This window comes from Festucalex cinctus, chromosome 19 (genome assembly GCF_051991245.1).
Source record: "Festucalex cinctus isolate MCC-2025b chromosome 19, RoL_Fcin_1.0, whole genome shotgun sequence".
NCBI classification, from domain to species: Eukaryota; Metazoa; Chordata; class Actinopteri; order Syngnathiformes; family Syngnathidae; genus Festucalex; species Festucalex cinctus.
Window position 1 is genome coordinate 876,025 of NC_135429.1, and position 24,845 is coordinate 900,869.

At 41.4% G+C, this 24,845-nt stretch overlaps 2 protein-coding genes and 1 long non-coding RNA gene across 7 annotated transcripts; 2 read left to right on the forward strand and 1 right to left on the reverse strand.

The window, feature by feature from the left end:
- LOC144007462 (immunoglobulin superfamily DCC subclass member 3) lies at positions 1–23,424 on the reverse strand. 3 transcript variants are annotated; one of them, XM_077507142.1, is made up of 14 exons: positions 23,280–23,424; positions 11,157–11,462; positions 9,906–10,050; positions 9,654–9,784; positions 9,014–9,151; positions 8,771–8,929; positions 5,705–5,870; positions 5,058–5,308; positions 4,816–4,980; positions 4,277–4,465; positions 3,576–3,689; positions 2,431–2,557; positions 2,240–2,342; positions 1–975 (listed from the first exon to the last, which is right to left on the reverse strand). In XM_077507142.1, the coding sequence occupies exons 2-14, from the start codon at positions 11,386–11,388 to the stop codon at positions 871–873; spliced, it is 2,025 nt and encodes a 674-aa protein (XP_077363268.1). In that variant the 5' UTR covers positions 11,389–11,462; positions 23,280–23,424; the 3' UTR covers positions 1–870. The 3 variants fall into 3 exon arrangements, with proteins under 3 accessions (XP_077363268.1, XP_077363267.1, XP_077363266.1); XM_077507141.1 differs by lacking the exon at positions 23,280–23,424 and adding an exon at positions 17,757–18,066 and having other exon boundaries at positions 1–972; XM_077507140.1 differs by lacking the exon at positions 23,280–23,424 and adding an exon at positions 17,757–18,066.
- Positions 4,833–7,220, forward strand: LOC144007465 (uncharacterized). Its single transcript, XR_013280183.1, has 2 exons — positions 4,833–5,399; positions 5,764–7,220. It is a non-coding gene; the product is annotated as an uncharacterized LOC144007465 (long non-coding RNA).
- On the forward strand, positions 19,170–24,608 carry stx12 (syntaxin 12). 3 transcript variants are annotated; one of them, XM_077507144.1, is made up of 10 exons: positions 19,170–19,302; positions 19,776–19,911; positions 20,792–20,861; positions 21,154–21,253; positions 21,638–21,775; positions 22,057–22,100; positions 23,149–23,254; positions 23,329–23,401; positions 23,629–23,711; positions 23,836–24,608. In XM_077507144.1, exons 2-10 carry the CDS (start codon positions 19,812–19,814, stop codon positions 23,926–23,928), a joined length of 807 nt encoding a protein of 268 aa, XP_077363270.1. In that variant the 5' UTR covers positions 19,170–19,302; positions 19,776–19,811; the 3' UTR covers positions 23,929–24,608. The 3 variants fall into 3 exon arrangements, with proteins under 3 accessions (XP_077363270.1, XP_077363269.1, XP_077363271.1); XM_077507143.1 differs by having other exon boundaries at positions 19,190–19,306; positions 19,772–19,911; XM_077507145.1 differs by having other exon boundaries at positions 19,288–19,306.
- Positions 24,609–24,845: the final 237 nt, after the last annotated feature.

The following is a 24,845-nucleotide window of genomic DNA, read 5'->3' on the forward strand; positions in this document are numbered from 1 at the left end:
GTACCAATTGTACATGAAAAATAATGACGTTATCACATTAATTATAGACAAAATATGAACTTTTGACTGCTGAAAATGGCTCAAGTATCCCTTTAAGTCATATTCCACTAACGCAAGATTAACCAGAATTCCATATTTAGACTGGTGGGGCTGCATAGAACATATTATTGTCAATTTTTTTTTTTTTGGATTGACTTCCTCTTGAAGGGATTTTATTTTTTATTTTTTATTTTTTGGGGAGGTGAGGTAGGTTGGCACAGACAACATTAACCAGTTAATGTTGATCTCAATTATGGCTCAGGCCTTCTGAGGTAGCTTTTCAACTTTGAAGGGTTTATTTATTATTTTTTGTTTCTAAAAAAATGGCTTCTGGTCGAGCGCAAGGTCGTCATCGCTGATGACGTCACTCTCACCTCGGTAAGGCTTTGGCAAAAGGCCGCTGTGTATGTTTCTTCCCTTATTATTGCGGAAGGCAATGTGACGAGTTGCGTCACAACAAGATCAGGTGTCGTCGATATTTGGCTTAAGTTTTGTGTTATACGTTCACACGTCAGCACGCCGGGTGAGATCTGAGAACTAGAAAACATTTTGGTTACGGAAGAGTCTCCCGCGAGCAAGCTGACGTGACAGAAATGCGACGCAACCAAATCTGCTGTGACGATGCTCCTTAAAGGCGTTTTTTGTTTTTGTTTTGTTTTTTCCCCAACATGTAAACAGGCAATCAAGGCAAATACGCTTTGGTTTGACTTTCAGGTCGGGACATAGTCAGGAGGGGTTCAACATTTGTAAGCTCAAGTAGTAGCAGCAGATTTTGTGTATTGCAAATAACTGGAGAGAATTGAAGGGCGTTTTTGGGGCGTTTGACCAGCGCTAGCCTGTGCCAGTGCCAGGAAGACCCGCCGAGTGTTGCTCAATGACGACTTGGCATTGTGCCGCACAACGCGCTTGCTGCTGCTGCTGCTGCTGCTGCTGCTGCTGACAGGAAGGAGATAAGAGAAGCCGGACAAGGAATTAGATGGAAGTGCAGCATGTGCAACACGTTCGTTCAGCACGAGAGTTCTCCAAGATTGGCCGCAGCTGGAATCACTTCAATGCACTTTCCATTTTTTATTTATTTTTTTTTTGCTTTCTGCTGCTCATGTCAAATAATGGCAAAATGTTGGAGCACTTTTAGAACAAGTCGCATATCGATCGATACCAACGTCCTCCGTTGTTTTTATTGAATGTAGCATTATTGTGGGAATGCTTCAGCATTTTATGCCATAAAAATGACGATGGTGTCGTCAAGTATATTGCCATCATTTACATATCATTTAGTCAGATTTTTCATATTCTTCCTTGGAGAAAGAAAGGGGGAAAAATAATAATAAACAATAACAATAATAATAATAATGAACTCTTTCGAATATTTTCAAAAATGTTGCGAGTTCCGTTCTAATATTTCCATGATTATCACATCTGCGCATGTACTCATAAATTTTGGTGACAACCAGTTTGTTTGTTTTTTTTCCATAAAGTGACGTAACGTTTCGTGTCTATAGCGGCTGAGAGTCATCACAACGTGAATAATAATAATAATAATAATGCTGTGATGTTAGTTCTCTATATTTATTTTTAGGCTATAATAATTAGCACATGTATGCATACATTTCGGTGACAACCAGTCACGCGTTTCATTCATAATGCCACCAAAACTGTTAACTAAATGATGTCAATACTTGGCGACGCCACGGCCATTTTTATAGCGCAATATCGTCCAGGAAATAAGTCAAAAACACCAAAATTCCAATATGACAGCGTTTTGACATTTAGTCGACCTTTTTTTTTTTTTCCAAGGAGTCAGATGCCATCGCCTTCATCTGACTATTTGGATGGATTTGAAACGTATAACGGCCAAAACATGCCTTGTGAAAATTGAACTACACTAAAAAAATAGCCACCAGAGGGTGCTAGAACTGCACAAATGGAAATCAAACTGACAGGTGTGCTGCTTTTAATATCGTGACATGACAACGGCAGTTTTAATATCGTGTAATATCGTTACATCTCTATGTCATTGCGATAATGGCGACAACGACGAATAACCAAATGCGACATATTCCGAGCTATTCCGAACGCTGTCCAAACGCAACTTTCGCAACGTTTGGCAACGCTCGCAACTCAGTGGGAACTCCTTCAACTCCCTAACTTACCTTTCGATCCGCTTGCAGCTCTAGTTATGATTCCATTTTGAACCTACCTGAGACGCTGGCTCCATCCTGGGACGGTTTGTTGCCTCCTTGTGTCCTGTGCTGTCACTTGGTACCGACCAACTGTCCTGAGTCCCTTTGCCGCAAAACAAACTGCAAAGACGTTTGAAGGAGTGAATCCAGATGGGCCTGCTTGTGCACAGCGCAGTTGTGAAAACGTGAATCCCGACGGCGCCGTCACCTGCGGCGATATCCAAACATGAGGAAGATGACGCAGAAGATGATGCAGGCCGTGCCGATGTGGATGCCGATAACAATGCTGCCCAGGGAGGCTTCCCCGTCCCTGCACTGACACGGCGTCTTCTCGCCTGCAGGTCGCATTTCATCATCATTACAATTCAGAGCTTAAAAGGAACGTGAAAAGTGGGAGCATCGGCACTCTCCCCATTTCTTTGCAGACAAAGTGCAATTTCTGGGGAAAAAAACGACGTGGGAATGCTGCATGCTAAGCTCAATGTTTATGAGGTAAACGGAAAGATAAATGACAAAGTATTAATTGGAGATGAAAGATAAACTAATTCATGTTGATAATTGAGCGATTAATCATGATTAATCAAGATTCTAAGATGTGATGAATCTAATTTAAAAAAATAAAAAATGTTGGACAGCTCTAGATTTTACCCAATTTTCTTCTGACAGCATTTTTCTATTTTTAATTTATTCTATGTCCATCCTCTTATATTCCAATTAAGATCCAATTTCTAGAAGTTTATGTATGATTATAATGTTAATATTAATGCTTCGACTTAGACTTGACTTTATTGATCCCTCTGGGAAATTTGCATTTCCAGCAGCAATAAGAACAGATAATAAAATAAAACATAATTCAATCAATCAATCAGTAAATAAGGTTATTACACCAGAGATGAATTGATAATAATAATAAAAATATTTTTATATTTATAAATAATAAATAAATATTTATATTTATATTTATTATTAGAATTTGGTCATGATTGTTTTTTCTCAGCATTCCGGTTATATTCTCATTAAGATGCAATTTTCAAGTTTCAGGTTGATATTCTTAGAGTGGATTAATAGCGTGTTTTCACAAAAAATATTTTAGTTTTTTATATGTTTATTTGCTAACTCAATTTCGTTTTTTCTTCCTTTTGAGTTTAATCCATGTCCATCCTCTTATATGCTAATTAGGACGCAATTTCTAGAAGTTTGCGTTTGTTTGAAGGGATATATTAATGCTTAGACTGTATTGACGATTTTCTCCATTCCAGTATTTCATGCATCAATTTATTTGATGCATTGACCTGCTTTCATCGACTGAATATATATTTAAAAAAACGTCATATTATTTTTCATGCGACTCACCAGTGTTGTGGTCACTTGTCCCTTCATCTGCCAATGACACCAATCTCTTGGAACATTCACTCTCCCCATTTCCGTTGTAGGCCACCAGGTTGACTTCGTAAACGGCACCCGCTTCTAAAAAAAAGAAAAAAAAAGAAAAGAGAGACAGGAAGTGAGTTTGCGCTAAAATGCGGTTGTTGTTTTATCATCAACGTTAACCAATTGAAAGGAGCAACTAAATGAAAAGCTGAAAGCGTCACATCATCCACTGCAACATATTGAACCACAGACACTCAAATGACTCTCCAGAGCATTTGACAACATTCGATCATGGAACAATATTGATTCCGGACTGGAAATGACTTTCATGCCATATCATAAATTGCCTCCATCTTCCCATCATTCACTTCTGTCATAATCTCCAGCCTCATTTCCAGGCCTGCCATAACAGTTGAGAGGGCGAACTGATGTGCCACATATTTTAGGTCAACAACTTGGGCTGTGAAAATCAACAAGGGATCAATTGAATGCTTGGTGCAACTTTATTTCCGTCAGGCTAAAAGTCATGAGCAGACATTTTGAAAATACATAAAAAAATAAAAAGTACATTTCTTTTGTATTACACTTTTTTGTTTTGTTTTTTTAAACAGTGTAATAATTAAAGTAGCATTTGGAGATTTTTTTTTTTTTTGTGTGTGTCTGGCATTGTGTTCCACACATACCCAAATTTGAGACGGTGTGGGCATTGATGTGACAGGGCAGCTGGATGGGTCCCTGAAAATCCGCATTGGGGACCCTGCGGTAGGACAGCCTGAAACCCTCAGCTTTGCCTGCCTTGCTCGGGAGCTCCCACATCACCTGGAAAGCGCTGGAGTTCACCACCTTGGTGAAGAAGGTCGGCGGGGTCGGCACTGTGTGTGTGTGTTGAAGTGAATAAATACATTCAAATGATGAAAAGAAATGTGTTTAACTCATTCACTGCCATTGACGGAAAAAGACGTCAAATGATGCATTTTTTGCTGGTTTGGCAAATGAATGTGTTAATAAATAACTAAAAAAAAAAGAAATCAAATTGGCCCTTGCAGCTTTCTATTTTTCTGTATGTGGCCCTCAGAGGAAAAAGTTTGGAAAGCCCTGCTGTACATTATATCAACAATTTATAATTGCTTCATTGATTTTTACCATGTTTAAACAATGGCAGTGAATGAGTTAAAGGTATGAGAGTCCAAATGTGTGAATCCGAGTACTCAAGTGTCCTTACCGCCACCTAGTGTTGTTGCCAGCACAGTGCGGGACTGCTGACTCGCTCCAAGTGGTGAATAGGCCTTCAGATAAAGGGAGTAGGTGGTGGCTGCTTCCAGGTTGTTCACGTCATGCTGAAAGGCGCCTTTGCTGATGGCTTCTTGCAGCTCCAAAGAATCGGGCTCTAAAGCCACACACACATGGCAGCATTTTAGTTGCTCGGATATCGCCGCGTCATTCTGTTGGCGCCACAAAACGTACCTCCGATTTTGCGGATATGCAGCACGTAGCCGATGATGCCCTCGGTGACTTCAGCGGGCGGTTGTCTCCACGAGATCTGCAGAGCGGCGGCGGACAGCACGCCGGCCGTCAGGCCCTCGGGAGCGGCGGGCAGGTCTTTGGCCTGGGCCACGGCCAGCCGGGCGCTGGCCTGGTTGGTGCCGGCGCTGTTCTCGGCGATGCACTGGTAGATGGCCTCGTCCTCGGAGCCGATGCGAGTCAGGGCCAGAGTGCTGCAAAGGTGACACACGGGCGAGATGGCTGAAAACGTGGCGAGAATAACATCGTGATACTGGAAGTGCCCTGCCACATTCCCTCCTCAAGGTACGCATGAATTTCTTCGACTGGCCTCGCTAGTTCAGTTTGATAGCTTTCAAATTCCATTTTAAATTACATGCAGTCTTTGCCGGCCAAATATAAAGACAAATGAATGTCAAGGACACCAAATGAGTGCCAGTAAAGCTACAAAACTATCCTGGATATATTCAATTATTTAAAGACAAACATTTCGATGCGACGGTATTAGCATGACGCATGAAAGCCTCAGTGCTGCCACCATGTGGTGTCAAGCTCGTGGACATTTGTAGCAAACGCACACATGACCAGGCAGTGTCGTTGGTGTCCCCCACCTGTTGTTATTGGTCAACTTGACGTTGTGGCCAGGCATTAAAACTTTGCCGTTCTTCAGCCAGATGAGGTGAGGTGAGGGGACGCCCTGTGCCACGCAAGTGAACACCGCACTGCCCCCTGCTGGCTTGGAAACAGACTGCGGCCACTGGAGGAACTCTGGAGGTGCTGCGGTGGATCAAATGGGGTTTAAATTCGGATTTCATGTATAATTTCAGAATAAAATGAAAGACGAAAACAATTTCATTTATCGTGAAATAATCTACAATAGGAAAAAAAAGAAAAATCTCTTTCCCACATCACAATAGACGGCACGGCCCCCCTTTAAAGCCTTTATGAGCCCCAGCTCAGCATCTCATTGATCCGCTGATGTTCCATCCAGCGTGACCCCCACGACCCCACCCCAAATTTCTTGATGGAGATGTGTCAACAAGCGTTCAATAGACATTCAGCGCAGCAGACAGGGATTTGGACCTTTTCTTTTTCGCTTTTTCGCATTTCTCAGACCCTTAAAAAGAGTAATGTGGTCATGCATGAATGAATTTGTGATGTACGGACACAAATAAAAATGCATCAAAAGGGTTAAGAGCCGTCCACCTCTTCGTCTGTTCAGCTGTCCCAGCGTCACATTGGAAATTGTCAGGCGTCCTCAGCTGACACATCGCACATCGCTCGATCCATACTGCGTATTGATCAGTGATTCTGGTGACCTTGAGTTTTACCGCAGCTCATAAATCTTGTCCCCTTTTCCTTTGTTTGCATTCAAAAGCATTTTACATTGTCGTGCAAAGTGCATTTTATATATATATATAGTAATAAAAAAAAAACAAAGTAAAAACAATAATTTACATGCACTTGACTAAATAATAATAATGACATTAAAGAGCAATAAAAAAAAAGCATTTTGTGTGTTTAAAATATGCTTGATTGTAGGAGTGTGAAATTCAATAACTATATCAAATGGAAAAGATATTTGGACCTGCAACAATTAAAAAAAAATGATGGATTACATTTTGGCATTTGTTTTAAAAATTAGTCCGTTTTTATCCGTTTTTAGGATGGATTTATTACTTTTCATTTTTTTCGAAAAACGCATCATTTTAGTTTATTTTATTAGTGTTAGTATTGATTGTAGATTTTTTTTTTTTAAATAAATATATGAGGTACATATTGAAATACTGTAAATAGTTTAAATCAACCGTGATCATCCATCATTTTGAAAACACTTGTTTTTATTTTTATTTTCTGTCTATCACTAGCCAGCTAGCTATATAGCAGCTAGCTAAATAGCTGTTTCTTATCTATTTACATAACGATCTATTTATCTCTTTATCTAACTAGATATTGTTGTATTTTATTGTTATTTTATTCTATTTTGAGTGTTTTACATATTTTGCGACAGTTTTGTGCGTATGCATTTTATCCTCAGTGCCTTCTGTGGGAAAGTTGCTGATGTTGATCTAATTTATGAGAACTGAAGGCCTTTGTGACATCTGCATAATAAAAGATCTGCATATCTTTTTGGAGTGGACTTTGTGGACAAAAGCAGAGTGGAGGGGGTTACGAAGGTTTTTATTTTTTTTTATTTTTTTCTAAACACTATTGTCTAAATTGGCTGGCCGTCTTTTGTGTCTCCCCCTAACATGGTGACACCCCGGGTCACCCTAAGCACCCTGCTCCCCCTTGTGGGATGCGATCCATCTTCCAACCCTCCATTATGAACTAAGAGACCACACCCCCTTTCCTCTTTTCATTTCAACGTCCATCCCGGGCACCTCCTCCCTCCGCTCAGCCGTTTTCACACTTTTATGCCCCCAGTCCTCCTGTCGGGGTTAAAGGTCAAAGGTCACAGATCACCCCCCCCCCCCCCTTTTTTTTTCTTTTTTTCCTCCCGATCAATATTGACAATCTCGTCATCCGCTGCTTTGTCTCGAGCTTTTCTTGTCCTCTTTGTCCCCGACCGTGACCGTGGACACGCAGATGGGCTGACGGCAGGACTTGTGCCGACACTGAAAATTGTTGGCTAACATCCCGCTCAACTTGATTTTGGATGGTGGGAGACGCTTACATACATCTCACACAACATCTGCTGTGGTCAACCTTGACAACCTTTTCAAAATATCCAAATGAGTTCAAGTGCATTTCATGAAATATTTCGCAATTCCACTTCTAGCACTTTTGGGTTACACAAGTTAAGTTCTAAACTCAGTTTACACAGTCAGGAAGTTGGTAAACAGATGTTCAGCATTGCTTAATGTCTATAAACCAAAAAAAGAAACGAGATCAATACATGAATGAATATATTAGAGATGAACGCAATTCTCCCTATTCTACACCCGAGGCCCTGCAAATCACGAGAAGAGGACGACGGCGGGGGGGTCTAGTATTGGGGGCTTCATGCTCAGAGTCGGGGGCAAAGGTGAGGAAAAAAGGGCGGAGCTTTGCTATTGACCCTCTCCTTCCCTTTCACTCGTTCGTGCTGCAAATGATGAACATGGGCAAGTGCGCACACGCGTGCACGCGCACACGCCGCAGATGCAAACAACAATTGGCAATTTGATTTTTAGTGTAATATTATTATTGTGTGACTTTTAGTTTATTAACAAAAGTAACACGTTTTCAAATAGGAGTGTGACGATATATCGATATCATGAAAACTCGTCGATACTTTGTCTCCATTGTCCATGACTTATTGAGCAATGACTTGGCAGGCCACTAGGGGGAGCACCTCATAAGAGCGGCGGGGAAATGGACGCAAGTCTTCAGGTGAAGAAGACGCGTCAGCTTACTTAGTTTTGCATACGATTCTATGAAAAATGTATAATATATCTTCAAGTTTAACATCTTAAAACATATTTTACGTTTCGACTTTTCCCATCCATCCATTTTCTGGACCGCATTGCCAAGACTGCATTATGCACGTGCTTGAAAAAACAGATACGACCTCCAAGAGAATCCATTGTCAGAATTTGTGTATTTCCAGCACTTTCTTGAAACAAAACGATTTGAAAAAGTCGCGCCATTTGGCAAAAGCCCAAAACGACACCCAATGCTCAAATTGTTCTGACCTTGCACCACAAGTCTGCCGAGCGCGGTCCGCCTCATTCTGGTGCCCGGGCGGTTGGCGGCGCACACGTACACGCCAGAATGCTGCAGGGAAACATCTGAGATCATCAGGTTCCCCGTCCCAACAACCTGGATGCCTTCCACTCCGATGGAGCGGCCGTCTGATGGAGTGGGGAAAAAAAGAACGAAAAAACAAGGTTTGGAACATGGACAGCAAGTCCCTGCTCGATTTCAGCGTTCCGTACCGAGTCTGCTCCAGGAAACGATTGGCTTTGGGTTCCCCGTGGCGATGCACTCTAAAATGGCCGTCTGATGGACAGTGATGGTTAAATTTTGGGGTCCTGACAGGATGAACGGCTCCTTGTAGGTTCGCGAAGCTCCACCTAAAAATCAGTGACATTAATATCCATTTTTACATTAGCAAGAACCATTCAAGGGCGCTCTCTCTCTCTTTATATATATATCGTGCTTTTTTCTTTTCATAATTTTTAACGTGTGAAATTATGCACATTTTTAAAACTGTAATATATAACACAGTCCCCACAAATATGTGCATTAGATATTTTATTGCTGCTAAATTGTGCTACAGTTGCAGAACGCTGACTGCTTTTATTTTGTTGAGTTGAATAGGATGTGCATTGTAAAATAACGTTTATTTACTGTATAGGAACCAGAAACGATCGATGTGTTCTTTTCATATGTAATGTCAAACAATAAATGACTTGCGAGCTTCTGCAGTTGATCGACAAAAATCGAAGACGTCCTCATAAGATGAAATGAATACACATGCGCGTTCTTCAGATTTGGTGGGCAAAAAGTGTTGCAAAATATTCGATTCCAACTTATGGTTTGGATGAATGTCAATCTGCTGAATCTGCCACCTACCGGTGACGTTGAGAACGGCCTCGTGACTGTAGCGAGTGTTTGCGATGTTGGTGGCGACGCAGCGGAACACGCCAACGTCGGCCTGTCGCACACCTGTCACCTGCAGGATCCCCATTGGCAGAAGCGTGTACCTGGATGTGAACAGAGTGCGACGTCAGGGTGCCGTTTGGGCCACTTGCAAGCCAAACCACATCGCTGCAATCGCCATCATTTCACATTCATCCTCATTGAGGGTTTCTTTCGTCGATTTACCTGCTGTCGCTGGTGCTGAGGGGCGCTCTGTCTTTCTCCCAGGTAATGTTGGCCTCGGGTATTCCATTGATCTGACACTGGAAGCGGGCGACCCCGCCCTCATCAACTGCCATGGACATCGGGTGGGTGTGGAATTTCGGAAGTGCTGGAAACGGAAGACACACGTCAACATACCTGGGAAATTGATTCACCTTCTTTTGAGTCGTCTTCAAATCGCGATGCAGGTGACGACTGTTCCTCGTTCATTGCTCGTTCAGCTCGAGAATTGCCAAAATTGTGTTTCGAATTTGTAGACTCCCATAGAGGATTTCTATGACTCGATGGCCATAATCGAAATGATAAATTCGAGAGGATCGCCATGGAGACGCATTTGCATTGACATGACTTTAACTCTGCTCGATGACCCCGTTCGCGTTTTTATTGGTGTGACTCAAGTGGGGATCATTGGGGGTTGGGATGACACGCTTAAATACTTTGTGTTAAACATCTTACACATCGTGCAAACAGTAATTAATGAGTGTTAGCCAAATTCAAAAGTTAGCATGATTGCTTTCTTTGCAGCTCTTTAAAGGACCAGTCGGGTGTTTCGGTAGCCAGGTATGATGCTGAAGTGTTTGCTATCAATCATTTAATTAGACCAAATCATGTTTTGACAAAGATAAATGGAGCACCTGCTTCATCAAAGCGTATGAATATCAAAAAGCCACAGGCTATATCGGATTCGCATTTTTGTTTTTTGTTCTTTTTTTATGACAGGAAAAACAGGGAAAAAAAATACTTAAAAAAAACAAAGCTCCCCCAAAAAATTAACGGTAGTGAGAAAAACAATTTTGTTTTGTTTTTTCCCCCCAAGTGAATGCAATATGCTTTCGTAATTGACCATATTCAACTGTGTTATTCAATGAATCCAAAAAGTTGGGTTTCATGAATAACCCACAAATATCGGGGTTACTTTGTGGGTTAATAATTCAATTTCACTCAACTTTTTGGGTTGAATAATTGAGAACGTTAGGTCGGACCACTCTTGACCCAATTTGGGCTATTTTTGACCCAACAAATCCAAATTTCTGACACAACTTTTTGAGTTATTTAAAAAAGTTGGATCGGGTCAATTTTTTCCCTGTTTTTCTGATTTTTATTTTTTTTTTTATGACAAAAAACAGTACATATAGTGAGGCATCTATATCGCCGTAGTTTTGAAGTTGCCAAATATGGTGGGGCCCTCGTTAGCTTATTCCTATGCCCACTTACACGCCAAGAGGACTTTGGCCTTGCGGCTGACCAGCATGCCGTATCGATTGCGAGCGGCGCAGTCGTACTCTCCCGTGTCGGCGTCGCTGCCTTCTTTGCGTTTCTGGAAGCTGCGGATCAACAGGGTGCCGTTGGCCAGCAGCTGAAGTCGCGCGTTGGCGGGCACAGGCAGCCCGTTTTTCCGCCAGCTAATTTGGACGGGCTGCTCGCCCCGCACGCTGCAGTCCAACATGAGCGGGCGATCCCGCACTGCAATCACGTCGCTGGGCTGCTGCACAAACGACAGCTCTGACGACAAGCACGCACCTGCGAAACACAAAGACAAAGCACAGTATTTTTTTTTATGTTTTGGAGCAATTAGCATTAGAATTAGCTAAGTTTCATCATTATTCACAAACCTGTTGAAAATACTGGGAAAAAGAGCTTGTTGCAACATGGACCTGGTTGATCTCTTATACTTGCTGCCACCTGCTGGCCGTTTGTTTTTTTTGTTTTTTTGTTTTTTATTGTAATAAGTACCATCGCTTTAAGCGACCGCTTCAGGTCAGAAACCGCATCAAAACCTTCATACAAAAACTCTAGCATACAAAAACCTAAAAAAAAAAAAAAAAAAAAAAGTATAAATACGTTTTTGGGAGTGAATGATTAATGTCTTTAGTGAACTTTCAGTGTTGGTTGTCAGAAAAGTTTGTTCATGTTTATCGATTTTGGACAAATGCTGATTCATCATTTGTCCCGAGAGGTATTTTATGCATAAATGTTTGTTAGATAAACAGTCAGTCAGCAGCGACGAGTTGCGCAATATGTTGTTGTTGCATATATTGTGAAATGGAATAATGAATAAAATCTATCCACAACTTAAAAAAAAATAATAATAATCCTCACGCCAGTGTTATTATAGTTTTGCAATTTTCATTTTAGTTACATTTTATTTTGTTTTGAGTTGTTTTTTTTTATCTAATGAGTTTTCAGGGCAGTTCTGTTAGTTTTTATTAGTTTTAGATATTTAAAAAAATGCATAGGTTTAGTTGACCTGAAAACTTTTTTGAGTATTTTTTTTTTCATTTTCACTATAATTATAGTTAGTTAGTAATCAGTTTGTTTTTATTTTATTTCGTCAATGAATTATTTTTTTGGATTTTACTTTGAGTTTTTCTCGTCTGTGAGCTAAACTAACCTGGCCTCACACATATCCCCTTGCAATAGGCTCCATCATGCCAATTAAGGAGTGACAATTTCAATGTCCAACTTGTGCTAGCTAGCTGTAGTTTGCTAACGCCAACGTTTTTGCCCAATTCCACTTTGACGAACGAGTGAGATTTGAAATCAAATCGAGAGGAGCTCTCCGTCAGTGAGCCGCACAAATGTGACATTCACAAGGGGGGAAAAGCAAACAAACTTCAAAGTGCGGGATATTAATGATTGTAGAGAAAAGAGAAAGAAGCGCACTGGGCACGTGTTTGATCGATGATTTGCCGCATTTCTCCATTTTTCGACAAAAGAGGCCGAATGGCGCTGAGCCATCCATGCGGAGAGGGCAAGCGAGGAGGAGAACACTGGCAAGGGTCGCGGGGGTCAAGTTTAGGAGAAGGTCTATCCAACAAAGGGCCTTCTGCGACAATGGTGTTGTGACTGCGCTTATTTGCACCCAACCCCCAGTTCACCTCTGTAAAAGTTTGTCAGCGAGTGCGCACCCAAAGGGCGCCATCTGCCCCTTCTTATGCATCCCCTCCGCCCCGCCCACCTCTCTCCATCCTTTCAGATCCATCTCCGAGGTGACTTTCCCATGCCACCACATCTCCTCCGTGACCTTGGCGACAGCAAGTTTTTTCCGTCGTTAACGACCTCGTATGCAAAAAACGCCAGCAGGGCCTCAGAATGGCCGCCGTCGCCTTCCCAGCTGCCAGTTTGGGACAATCGCAGTCTGCTCTTGAACCCGCACAATGCCCGATTCAAGGTCACGACTCACGCCTGGGATCTTTCGTTGGCGCAATCGAGACAAAGCAGCTTGTCGATGAACTCGACTCGAGATTGTTTGCAGTCGTCTGGTAGTTAAGAAGGTGAACTTGGTGCAACTCTTTTCATTTTTTTCTCTTTCAGGTTTTGAGACTCAAGAGGTCGCCAACCACCACAAAATGACAGTTTCTGATGTTTGATCATCAGAGAAAGTATGACGATTACTCTCGATTGATGTGGAAACAAAGAAACATTCTTCAGTGCAAGCGTACCACGTTATAAACTGGTAAACAACAAACACGAATCGTAATGATGACCAGATCGTTTTCTGATATTCAAACAAAACTCGACTAATACTGACTGATACCGTGATCTATAAGTTAAATGTTGTCAATTTTGTTTCTAGCCATATATGGTCATGCACGTGATTCAAAGAGGAAGTCAAGTGAAAAAATATTATTTACAAAATTGGCCTTCACTGCTCTCAACACCGCATTGAAATAAGATAAGTAATATGTAATATGAAATAAGCAGCTAAATCCACCTGTTTTTATTTATCTCAAGGGGCGGCCATTTTGTCACTTTTTGTCAACTCAAAATGACATCACAGTTGCTCAAAGACTCAGGTAATGACCAATCACGGCTCACCTGTTTTCTGACTTTGGTCATGTGATGCTCACAAGCTGAGCCATGATTGGTTGTTACCTGAGCCTTGAGCAGCTGTGATGTCATGTTCACTCGACAGCAAGGAGCAAAATGGCCGCCACCCGCATTTAGCCTTGTATGAGTAACTGGGGTCTGTTTTAAAAAATGTGATGGGACACCACAGAGAATAATGAGAATAATGTCAAAAAAAATTTTTTTTAAACTTATCATGGTACACTTTTCCTAAGTTATTAAATATTCTATATCCATCCATCCATTTTTTTGACTGCTTATTCCTCACAAGGGTCTCGGGGGGTGCTGGAGCCTATCTCAGCTGGCTCTGGGCAGTAGGCGGGGCACACCCTGAACAGGTTGTCAGCCAATCGCAGAAATATTCTATAATTTTGTTTAAAAAATGTAATAGATTGTGTTGTGCTGTTTTTGTTGACTCAAATATGAGCAAAAATGACCAAAAAATGTCGATATTTTGGATTGGATTGCTCTCCCATAGGTCCAACATCCACCTGGCCATCCTTCTTGAGATCTGCGTCATCACTTTGACGAATGTGTCACATCACGACACGAGCATCTGCCCCCCCCCCTCTAATGAGAAATCTCCCATGGAGCAGATGTAGCAGGTTTGCGGGTCTCGCGGTCAGCTGTTCCCAAACACCCCCCACCCCACCCAGCTGATCTTGCCATCCCCCTGCGCCGCTAATGAAATTCAGGGCTCCCAAGGGGCGACATGCGTTGCATTTTGTGGCTTACCGAGCACATGGCGCCGCAAACTGGGAGGTTGAAAGGGCCGACAATATTTGGTGCAGGGTTTAGGAGTGATGCTTATATCAACGAGGATAGGATATGCAACGATTCTCTCAAAAAACAACAACAAAAACGTACTCTTCAATGTTATCCAATGCTAATCGTCCATTGGAGTCAAAAATAAATTGTAATGTGACTTGTTTGGCAAAAAAATGCAAATTATTCAAAAAAATGTTAATTAGTCATTTGCCTGGCAACAAAATGTGCTCGGCAATGGATATTTTTCCATTAATGGGGGATTTACTGGGCTATCATCTTGCATTGATTGTAAAGAAGACAACAAATCGATTTGTGCCTTTGTGCATGAGCATTGATTGTTGCTTTGTTTTCTTTCCCAACTGCAGCTTCAAATCAAGAATATTGGACCGTTTTCATGATCGAGGAAGGATTCCTAATGAGATTTTATTAAAGGAGGGGGTAGTCCAGCAACCCCCATACTAGCACCCTGCGTCTGTAACCTGGAGCCCCTCCGGGGTCATGAGAGTCAGAAGCGAGGAGGACGGATGTATAGAATGGGGGAGGTCGGATGTGTCCAGCCCAAAAAGTACTCGCTGAGCCCTTTCTGCTATTGTTTGGTCGACTGCTGCCTGTGAACTTCACACGTCGGTCCACCACTTGCAAACAGAACAAACAAACTGAGTTGAGACCTGACAATGAGATCATTCTTGATGGACTGACAATTGCCAAATCTCTGGACAATTTTGCAAACAAGTCAACATTCATTCCAAATCAGGTGCTCAATGTTTGTCTTACAATCCATGACGTCTTCCTTTAAGAACTCTGGATGGATGAATCGGCATGAAATCCGTCACCTCAGGGCGTCTCTTTTGATTCACTTGCAGGGAGTTCAACTCTTGTTGCCGCTGTGTTGTGCAAACATGCTTAAAACGTTTGTAACTGCTGAAGGGGGGTCTGTCACGGATCTTTTCGACAAGTATTTAAATGCCGGCCAAGTTCAATGTCTGGAAAAGTCATTTAACACTACAAAAAAATACTATTAACATCCTGAAACTGATACCCAGTTGGACTTTACCTGCTTTGTTCATGCTCTGATCTGTTTTGGTGACCTAACCCGAAGGTCTTACTTGCTGGTCCACACAAAACTGCATTTTCAATAAATCCCTGACCCAAAACATGCAGTAAACCATCCCATCGTCAATGAGGATCAATAAGGAACAATCTCAGTTTTGATCAGTTAAATGTCAGCTCACAGTCGTGTGAATTTCATCAGCCATTTTTAAATTTAGTCTCAGTTTTAGTCCAGTTTCAATCACACTTGTTAGTTTTTAAGATGGTCAACCTCATCCCGTTTTTATTTAGTCCATTTTTTGGTCAACTATAAATCTCGCATTTTAGTCTTTATTTTAGTCCAAAAAAACAATCATTTTATTTGTCTGCTTTTAGTCAGCAAAATCTTCAAACTTCATTTTAGCCCTGCTTTTTGTCATCAGATGATGTTGAACATTTGAGATCTGAAACTATTTCATGTCAAATTGTCTCATATTTTTGAGGAAAAACAAATTCACACACATTTACAGGATGTCAAAAAGTGGCTACTATGGCTCCCTGCTATCTGAGCTAGTAAGTTAGCCAGCATTAGTTAGCAGTCGGATTAACGTTATTGGTGGAACGTTCTAACCGTTGGAGTAAAAAAATTGCGTGGGAATGCCGAAAGCTGAATGCTAAGATTTGAATGCATGTGGTCAAGTCAATTGAGAGATAAATTATGAAACGATGACCTCCTGGTTACTGCACAATGCGCTTCACCAACTGCGCCACCGAGCAGAATCAGACACCTGCTAATGATGATGATGAGTTTACATGTATGGAAGTGGGCGTGGAAAGTGATACTTAGAAAAAGTTGAATGTTTGTCTGTCTGCCAAGTTTAAAGGCTGATATTACAAGTTAAATTGTGCAAATACTGTAGGTGTGAATATTTGAACAATGTAAATTGGAAGTATTATGTGGGAGTTAAAAAAAAGTGTGGAGACTAAAAATCACAATCACAATGCCTCAGCATTCCCACAACTAGTGATGACTAAAAAAACTCAATGGTATCACAGTTCAAGCCGTGCGAGAGAAGGCCTCATACAGTAAGTGTTGAGATCAGATAGAGATGTTGGGATTTCGGGTTTCACGTCGTGACATTGTGTCCCTGCTGTGGATGAAATTGAAGGGGTGTTTCTGCTAGCTTACTCTAGCGTGGACCATGTGTGAGGACAGCAATAGGCAGATGACCTCGGCACTCGTATGTTTCATGAGGTCTCAATCTGAGCACAGATTGGCGGTCGTCTTATGGAGATGAGGTTGTGACAGTCAGGTCAGAGAAGACAGAAGAAAAAGGGCAGCCTATTGTGTCCATGGCGAGGCGACCCCCCATCACACAGGCCCTGCCGCTGGCCAGGACGAGCCACAACACTACCCCCCCTCCTGCACAGGTCAAAGGTTATTGACTTGAACCCTTCATTGTGGTCTGAGTTAAAGACACAACCTCCCACACCGTCTGCACAGCAACCCTCCAGACCACTGATGCAAATTTTTGGGGAGGTTTCAAGATAAAATCAAGGTAATCAAGATAACCTCAGCATATTTCTCATTTTTGGAGAGCTTAGAGATAAATACATGGAAAGTTATGCTTCAATTAAACATTTAAACTTTATTTACGCTAGCTAGCCTTTACTGCCTTTTTTTTTTTTTTTTTTTTTTGTGGGAATGCTGAAAGCATCCCACATGTGTTATTCGGATTTTTATCCTCCTTACTTTTTTTTTTGCCGAGAAACAACTCCCACAAAATACTTCCGATTTACACCGTTCAAATGTCAACTTTTTATTCATTTACCTTTCAACTTCAATTAAAACTTTGTAATTTTATCTTAATTTATCTTCCACTTTAGCATTCAGCTTTCAGCATTCCCACGCAATTTTGTCTAGAAATTTCACTTTGTCTCGGATTTTGCCACTTAACCCCACTCAAAATAAAATGCAAATGAAATCCATAGACCTGTCAGTGTTTCTTGCCACTATCTGTGTTAGCATGTGAGGACAGCAAGACAAAAAAGGAACAAAAACGCTCCAGTATGACATACAAGCAAATGAAAACAATTTCAGCTCAGTATTAGCCATGAATAGAAACCTTCTTCAAAGTTGAAGCAGGTTAAAATGTGAACTGTACTTACACAAACACAACAAAGCTGTCAGGCCAGTGAGCAATCTTCTTGGTTTCATTTTGGTTTTCTTCTGCTTGTGTTTCTCAAAACTCTTCAAAATCAAACTAATGGGGAAAAAAAGGTATTCCAAATGAAAATGTGTCCTCTTCTGCCTACTCTATGTATTCTTTGGTTCGTAAGCTAAAAAAGGATGTTGCTCTGACTAAAGCATTTCTATTCTTTTGAATTCTCGGCCCGCTGAAGGCTGCTGGTCATGTCCAAAGCCAGTGTGAGAATTTCGAGAGGATGACACCTCAGCCCGGCTCCGACTCATGAGTTATTCCGCCTCATTGTTGCCGCCGAACGGACAATGATGCGGCGCCTTTCACCGGCTGATGGCAGGCTGGTCTCGTCTGGACCAATGGCAGGCCAGGAGGGCGGCGGCTCACGCAGCCCGGGAGGCATGATTGAAATTCGTTTCAAGCGGACACTCGCTCTGTTAGCCGACTGATGATGGAGCAGTTGTGGCCTGAGCTGGACGCTGCACCCGAGTCGGCCGTCAATGAGCCTTTTGACACAGGGCACCTTTGATTTAGATTGCAAAAAAAATAACGACTGCACCTGAATTTTGCAAAGCCCATCAAATTATGCAGTGAAAATGATGGAGGATGAATGTTGGAAATATTATTTATCAACATTACAATTGAATCCATTTTGTTTGTTTTAAGAAGTGCAGTGCTTTCTATTTTTTTTAACATATGGCCAGAATTTATGGACACCATATAGTTTATTTATTCAAATGTTTTAACACATCGATTTCATTACAAACTTTATTTTTGTCTATTTCTAATTCTAGTTTTTCTTTAAAGTAAGGACGAACTTGTTCTAAAGATATATTGAAATTTATTTTAAAAATTTTGTTTGGTTTTTATCCCCCAATTGACTCCAACTTTCTTCTGCATTTTGGTGACTTTACACTTTCTTGCCTTGCTGTCATCTAGTGGTTGACAAATGAAATTGCAGTTGCAATGTAGAAACGCACATAAAACAGTTTTGACCCATTATGCTTGTTTCAATAAAAGTATAGTGCAAACGGTTTAATCTGAGGGTAGACTACCTTCTTCATGTTTAGTTTCATCTAATGCGTCTATTATGCTGTTTTCTGCCTTTATGTTTGAACAAGCTATATACCAGTCATGTACACCATTATTATTATTATTATTATTTTAAAAAATCAGTGTGCATCCTATTTCCGTACACACTATTTTTATTTTTTTTATAACACGAAACTGAGATTAAGAGTTTTTCCTTCGATATATTTATGTTTCAGAAACTCGTTTTGATATGGAATTAGATGTGTGCCCACCCCCCCCCAAAAAAAAGAATAAATAAAAGATACATTAAAGTATAACTGAAGCGAATAAAGTCATCTCTTCCGTGATTGGGAGTAACAAGCTCCACCCACCACACGTGACGTACGATGTCATGTGACGACCAGGAAGGGCAGGATTTGTATTTATTTTTTTGACGGCAGGAGGAAAACCTTGCGCTTATGTGTTCTTGCACGGCCAAATAAGCAAGTATTTAACCCTAATATACATCATTCTGCATGCAATAATCATTGTTTCTAAACCGGTATTGATGGATAAAACCATAGCCGATTTGAAGGCGACATTAAATATCAATTAAATCCTCGAATGATTTTCTGGTATTTCATCTTGACGTTAGCTCGAATGCTAACAGCTGAGCAGAGCTTAGTTTCGTCGACGCAAGTTTGCCTTGCACGGCAATATGCGAATATGATATCTGGCCGTCGGCGGTTGGATAAATGATTCACATTATATTCTCACTGTGGGTGAACGCATCTATTGATTGGACGTTTTCAGTGAGGCTTTAGCTGGCTAACTGCTCAGCTAGCGTCGGTTAATCGGTGTTAGCTGACCTCATTCCAAGTCCAATTCAGTTATAGAATCCCAATTATTCCGGAACCGGAAAACTGAATGCACGTGTACAGTATTTGACACACATTTTCCATTTGTGTGCAGCCAGAATTTCAAGCCAAACGGTTTTTGGAGGAGAGACAACATGTCGTCCAGTCAAGGAGACAGTTATCGTCCGGTCCCTCGGGACTTCACCACCCTCATCCAAACTTGCACCTCCAACATCCAGAAGATCACACAAAACAGTAAGTGCTGCTATTGCGTTTTCAAGTTAACAATCCCCCATAGAGAACTAGTGATTGACAATTCATGTTATTGTCATCAGTGAGGTGTAACAATTGTCAGCATGATTTACATCCACTGCGGGTCCATCCGCCCAGTTCCTATTTAATGTCGTCATTCATTATTTGAATGTTTATTTACATTTGTGCATTAGGAGTGGCACATATCACAGAACTAAACAATGACATCCAAATCATTCAGATCGACGTCACCATCACACACATCTCAATAGTCCCTCCCACTCAAGAGCAAAAAAAAAAAATATATATATATAATTGTGTCACTTGGACTATACAGCGGAATGTGCACTGACCACGAAGGCCTCCGTTGGAGCCAATCCAAACTGAGCGTGCTATCGTTGGCAGCATTTTCGATCAAGCTGTTTTCTTAATGAGATTGCGTGTCTCATGTTGTAACTTGTGAGTTCACGTCAAGAGTTAAAATAGAGACAAGAGGGCCTTTGTTTCCTCCCAATGAGCGGAGACGGCGCCATGTGACGCGACGGTCACATGGCGCCTCTTAAGCCACGTGCACGCTGCTGCCTTCAATCGTCTCATCGGAGGCGCTGCGGCCGAGATTTGCTTTCAGGCAGGTCGCAGAAGCGGGACGTCGCCATGTTGGAATTGTGTGCTCGCGGGGTTGTTGTTGCGGCGTGCCCGATTAAGAGAGTTCGAAATTCCCAGGTGGACTCGAACGCGACGTGTTCCGTCAGTACGCCACACATATGACGGTGAAAAGAGGCGGATTAGCTGACCGGTGTGTAATGTGCGATTACATGAGCCACTTTCACACTGCAGTTAGTCACATTTCATTCACATTTTCTTTCTCTCTTTCCTCCGACAGCCGCTCAAATCAAGAATATGGTGAGCCAGCTGGGGACCAGACAAGACAACAGTCAACTTCAGGATCGGCTGTATGGACGAGCAACAACACACAAATTGTCACCTTCATTCTTTCAATTGATTGGAGTCGCGTAAACAAGCAGAAAGTCACAATCATATTTCACGCTTTTATCCATCCATTTTCTTGAGATATTTTTCACCAAATATATTTCCTTTCATTTCCGTGGCACTTCGACTTTCAATAACCACCCGCCAAAAACGAACATTCCATAACACGGACACTTGTACCATTCTTTGTGTAACAAAAACAACAAATCCTTATGTTGTCTGTGATCGACCGCCAACTTTTTTGTGTTTGCGCAGGCAGCAGATCCAACATTACACGAACCAGCTTGCAAAAGAAACCAACAAGCACCTGAAGGAGTTGGGATCACTTCCTTTGCCGATTTCACCATCAGAACAAGTCAGTACAGAACGATAATTACATTACATTGACGTCCAGAAATGTCATTTCAAAAATCCTTAGCGTCCATGTCACAATGATCAATGACATCAATATGACACATTAGAAATGTTACATCCTCATTAGAGATGGGCCGATTATCGGCACTGATATTCAGCATTTTGATGTATTTTGGCATCGGCCAATAATAGATCCATTTAAAAAACAAAAACAAATTGTCAATATTAAGTGTTATAAGAGATTGTAGGTGTTTATATGTCTATTAATATCATATCGTTCCCTCGAGAAAACCATATCGGTCTATCGTTCATCGTTAGCATGCAGCGCGCTTGTCGTCTCCACACGATTTCCCTTCTTACGGCGACGGCGGCCATCTTTTTCCAGAGGCAGCAGAAGATTCAGCGGGAACGGCTGATGAACGATTTCTCCGCCGCTCTCAACAACTTCCAAGCGGTGCAGCGGCGCGCGGCCGAGAAGGAGAAGGAGTCGGTGGCCCGAGCCAGAGCCGGATCTCGACTCTCCGTACGTTCGACAAATCGTGCACGCTCATCGCTAAGCTCGCATAGTTGAAAGTAGCATATGAGGTCTCATATGACATCATATTGTCAAGAAACGGTGAAGGTTGACTTCCACTTTCAGAATTGTCTTTGTTCTATGTTTCATTTGACACGCAACTCCGCCCAAAAAAACAAAACAAAACTCGCGTGACACTTTTATGCAAATGATGTCAATCGACATGATCGAAACGTTTGAATTTCAAACACTGTCATGTCGCCAGTCAGCATTTTTTTTTGCTTTTTCAGACTGAAGACGGTTTGCGAGATGAAAAGCTCGTATCGTTTGATAAGTAAGTGAATGCACCACAGTCACATTTTTACACTTCTGACATTTGCCAATATTGGTGCAAGTAAGTACTTTATTGATTGTGAAGAAAATTCTGGATGACATCACCTTTGCTGAGGAGCGACCAATCATGGCTCACCTGTTTTCTGGGGTTGGTCAGCAAACTGAGTAATGATTATTTTTTGTTTTTTTCCTGTACTCAATACTTTCCATTGATAATCAAGTCCATCCAAACATTACCATTCAACCATGAACATGTCATGATTGGTCGTTACCTACTTCCTCAGCACAGGTGATGTCATCATCAGGTGACGGCAAGTAGAAAAATGACTTTTTAAAGGGAAAATAATGAAGTTACCGCGTTAATTCGAGACAAAATATTCACTTTTTCCTCCTGAAAATGGCGCAATGAGTCAAGTTTGCCTTTAAAGTCAGCATTGTTTCAAATCAAATGGTATGAAAAGAACATTACTGCCAAAATTGACAATAGTTTTATTTGGTAGGAACTAGCGATGCACGATAATATCGGCAATTATCGACCTATTTGATGTTAAACAGATAAACCAGATAATAAAGAAATTTGACACAAATTATCGGCAACTATCAACCAATTTGATTTCATACACATATATAATAAATATATCAATATCAATCAAATTCAGCTTCATGCTAAACAGTATTTCAATGTATTTGTACATGTTCGACTTATAGTAGTACTCCAAAGTATATTTGTATTCAAGTAATTTTTTTTTTTAAACAATTATCGGCTTACTTATCGGTTATCGACCTCGGCACTTAGTTTATCGGTGTTGGATTCTCATTTCGAACAATTCAGAATCGATTTTAAATGTTCTCAAATCGATTTGAGAACATTTATTTTATACTGCCTTGCCCTTGTTTGTCCGATTTGGCCACTGAGGGGCAGTGTGGTTCCGTGCGTTAAGTTGTGGCCACTTTAGCGAGTAGGAGGTGAAAAGGTCACCATCAAGTTCTGCCAAGTTCAAGCTAAAGTTAAATCAATCCACAAGTGTTGAGTGTTTTGTGGCCAACAGTCAGGATGACTGGGGTCAAATGAGCGCTCAGACGGAGGAGGCGGCCATCACGGAGGAAGACTTGGAACTTATTAAGGAGAGAGAAACCAACATCAGGCAACTGGAGGTCAGCAAAATTCAGATTCGCTTACCTTCTCACTGAGACGTCACTTTTCTTTCTTTCCATCTTGTTTGTTGCAGTCGGACATTATGGACGTCAACCAGATTTTTAAGGACCTCGCTGTGATGATCCATGATCAAGGAGAGATGATTGGTGAGAAGAAGAAGAAGAAGAAGATTTTCTTCATCCTAAATTTCACATAAAAAAAAAATAAAATAGAAAAAAGTATGAATGAATTTGTAATCAAATAAAATCGCACATTTTTCATGTCATGCCGCACCAACAGTTTGGATCAGTGATTACGATTATGATGAAAGAATGGAATCGCCTGCCCCCAGTCTTTTTATTTTTCATATACGTGCGCATGTGTTGTTTTGCAGACAGCATCGAGGCAAATGTGGAGAACGCGGAAGTTCATGTGGAGCGAGGAGCCGAGCAGCTACAGAGAGCCGCCTACTACCAAGTAAGTTTCTCTTTCGGGGGGATGTACCGTCCACTTGTCTCGTAGCGTATTTTAGTGGTGGACGATGCGAGTTCTTGTATTCTGCTGCAATACAGCAACAACATTTTTGCTTTCCTCCTGCCAGCAAAAGTCCCGCAAGAAGATGTGCATCCTGGCGCTGGTCTGCTCCATCGGGCTGGTCGTTCTTGGCGTCATCATCTGGCTCGTGTCCAAGTGACTTCACCGCAAGCGAGCTATTCCTCCATTTTGACCTTTGTCCTCCTTTCCCACCTGCTTTGGCATCACACGACGAGCGCATCGAAAACTCACCACATCACAATCGGCGACGTAGTTTAGCGCAGAGCTGCAAACTTGCGACGCTCAGCTGACCACGGATGCTTTTTTGATTTCATTTCTTGCTCGGAAAACATTTGAACTGTTTGAAGGGGAATTGAGGGTTTTGATTGGGTTTTTTTTTTCTGCACTATCACTGTATTTCAAATTATTTCAACGAGCAGACCAAACCAGGAAGGAATATAAAAGATTAGGATTCTGTGTATATTACTTTAGTCATCTCTTCATATGGAAAAAAAAAAAAAAAAGTGTTTCTATATTGCACAGTTGAAGTGTTGAATTAGCAAATGAGTTGTAAACGTTGCTGAGAGTCGCTTGGGGCCTTTTGGGAAACACACGAGCGGGATTCGGTTTGACTCCAGGTGGGGATTGTAGTCCAACTCTTGTATACAGTACACGTCTTAACAGGTAACAGTAAATCCATATTTGTAAATACTGCACTGTTCTGCAGCTATTAGCCTGCCATATACAGAATATCGCAAACGCAACGCCTGTCCGAAGAAGCATTTGAATTCATTTATATGACTCGTGTCAGTATATGGAATAAATGTCTTAATTACAGTACGTCAATTGTGCCTGTTTGTTTTGATTACGGAATCAGCACAAATTATTTTCAATGACGAGTTGGGATTGTATGAAATATTTTTTAACAAATTTCACTTAAACTCCAAACTGAGGAACGGCGGTTTCAAACCACTAGAGGGCGACAAATAATCGTCTGTAAATGGATCCGGAACACGGTCCTCGACGTCCAACATTTCAAGGTTACGTCACTCATTTTAGTGGTTTATATTTGTGTCT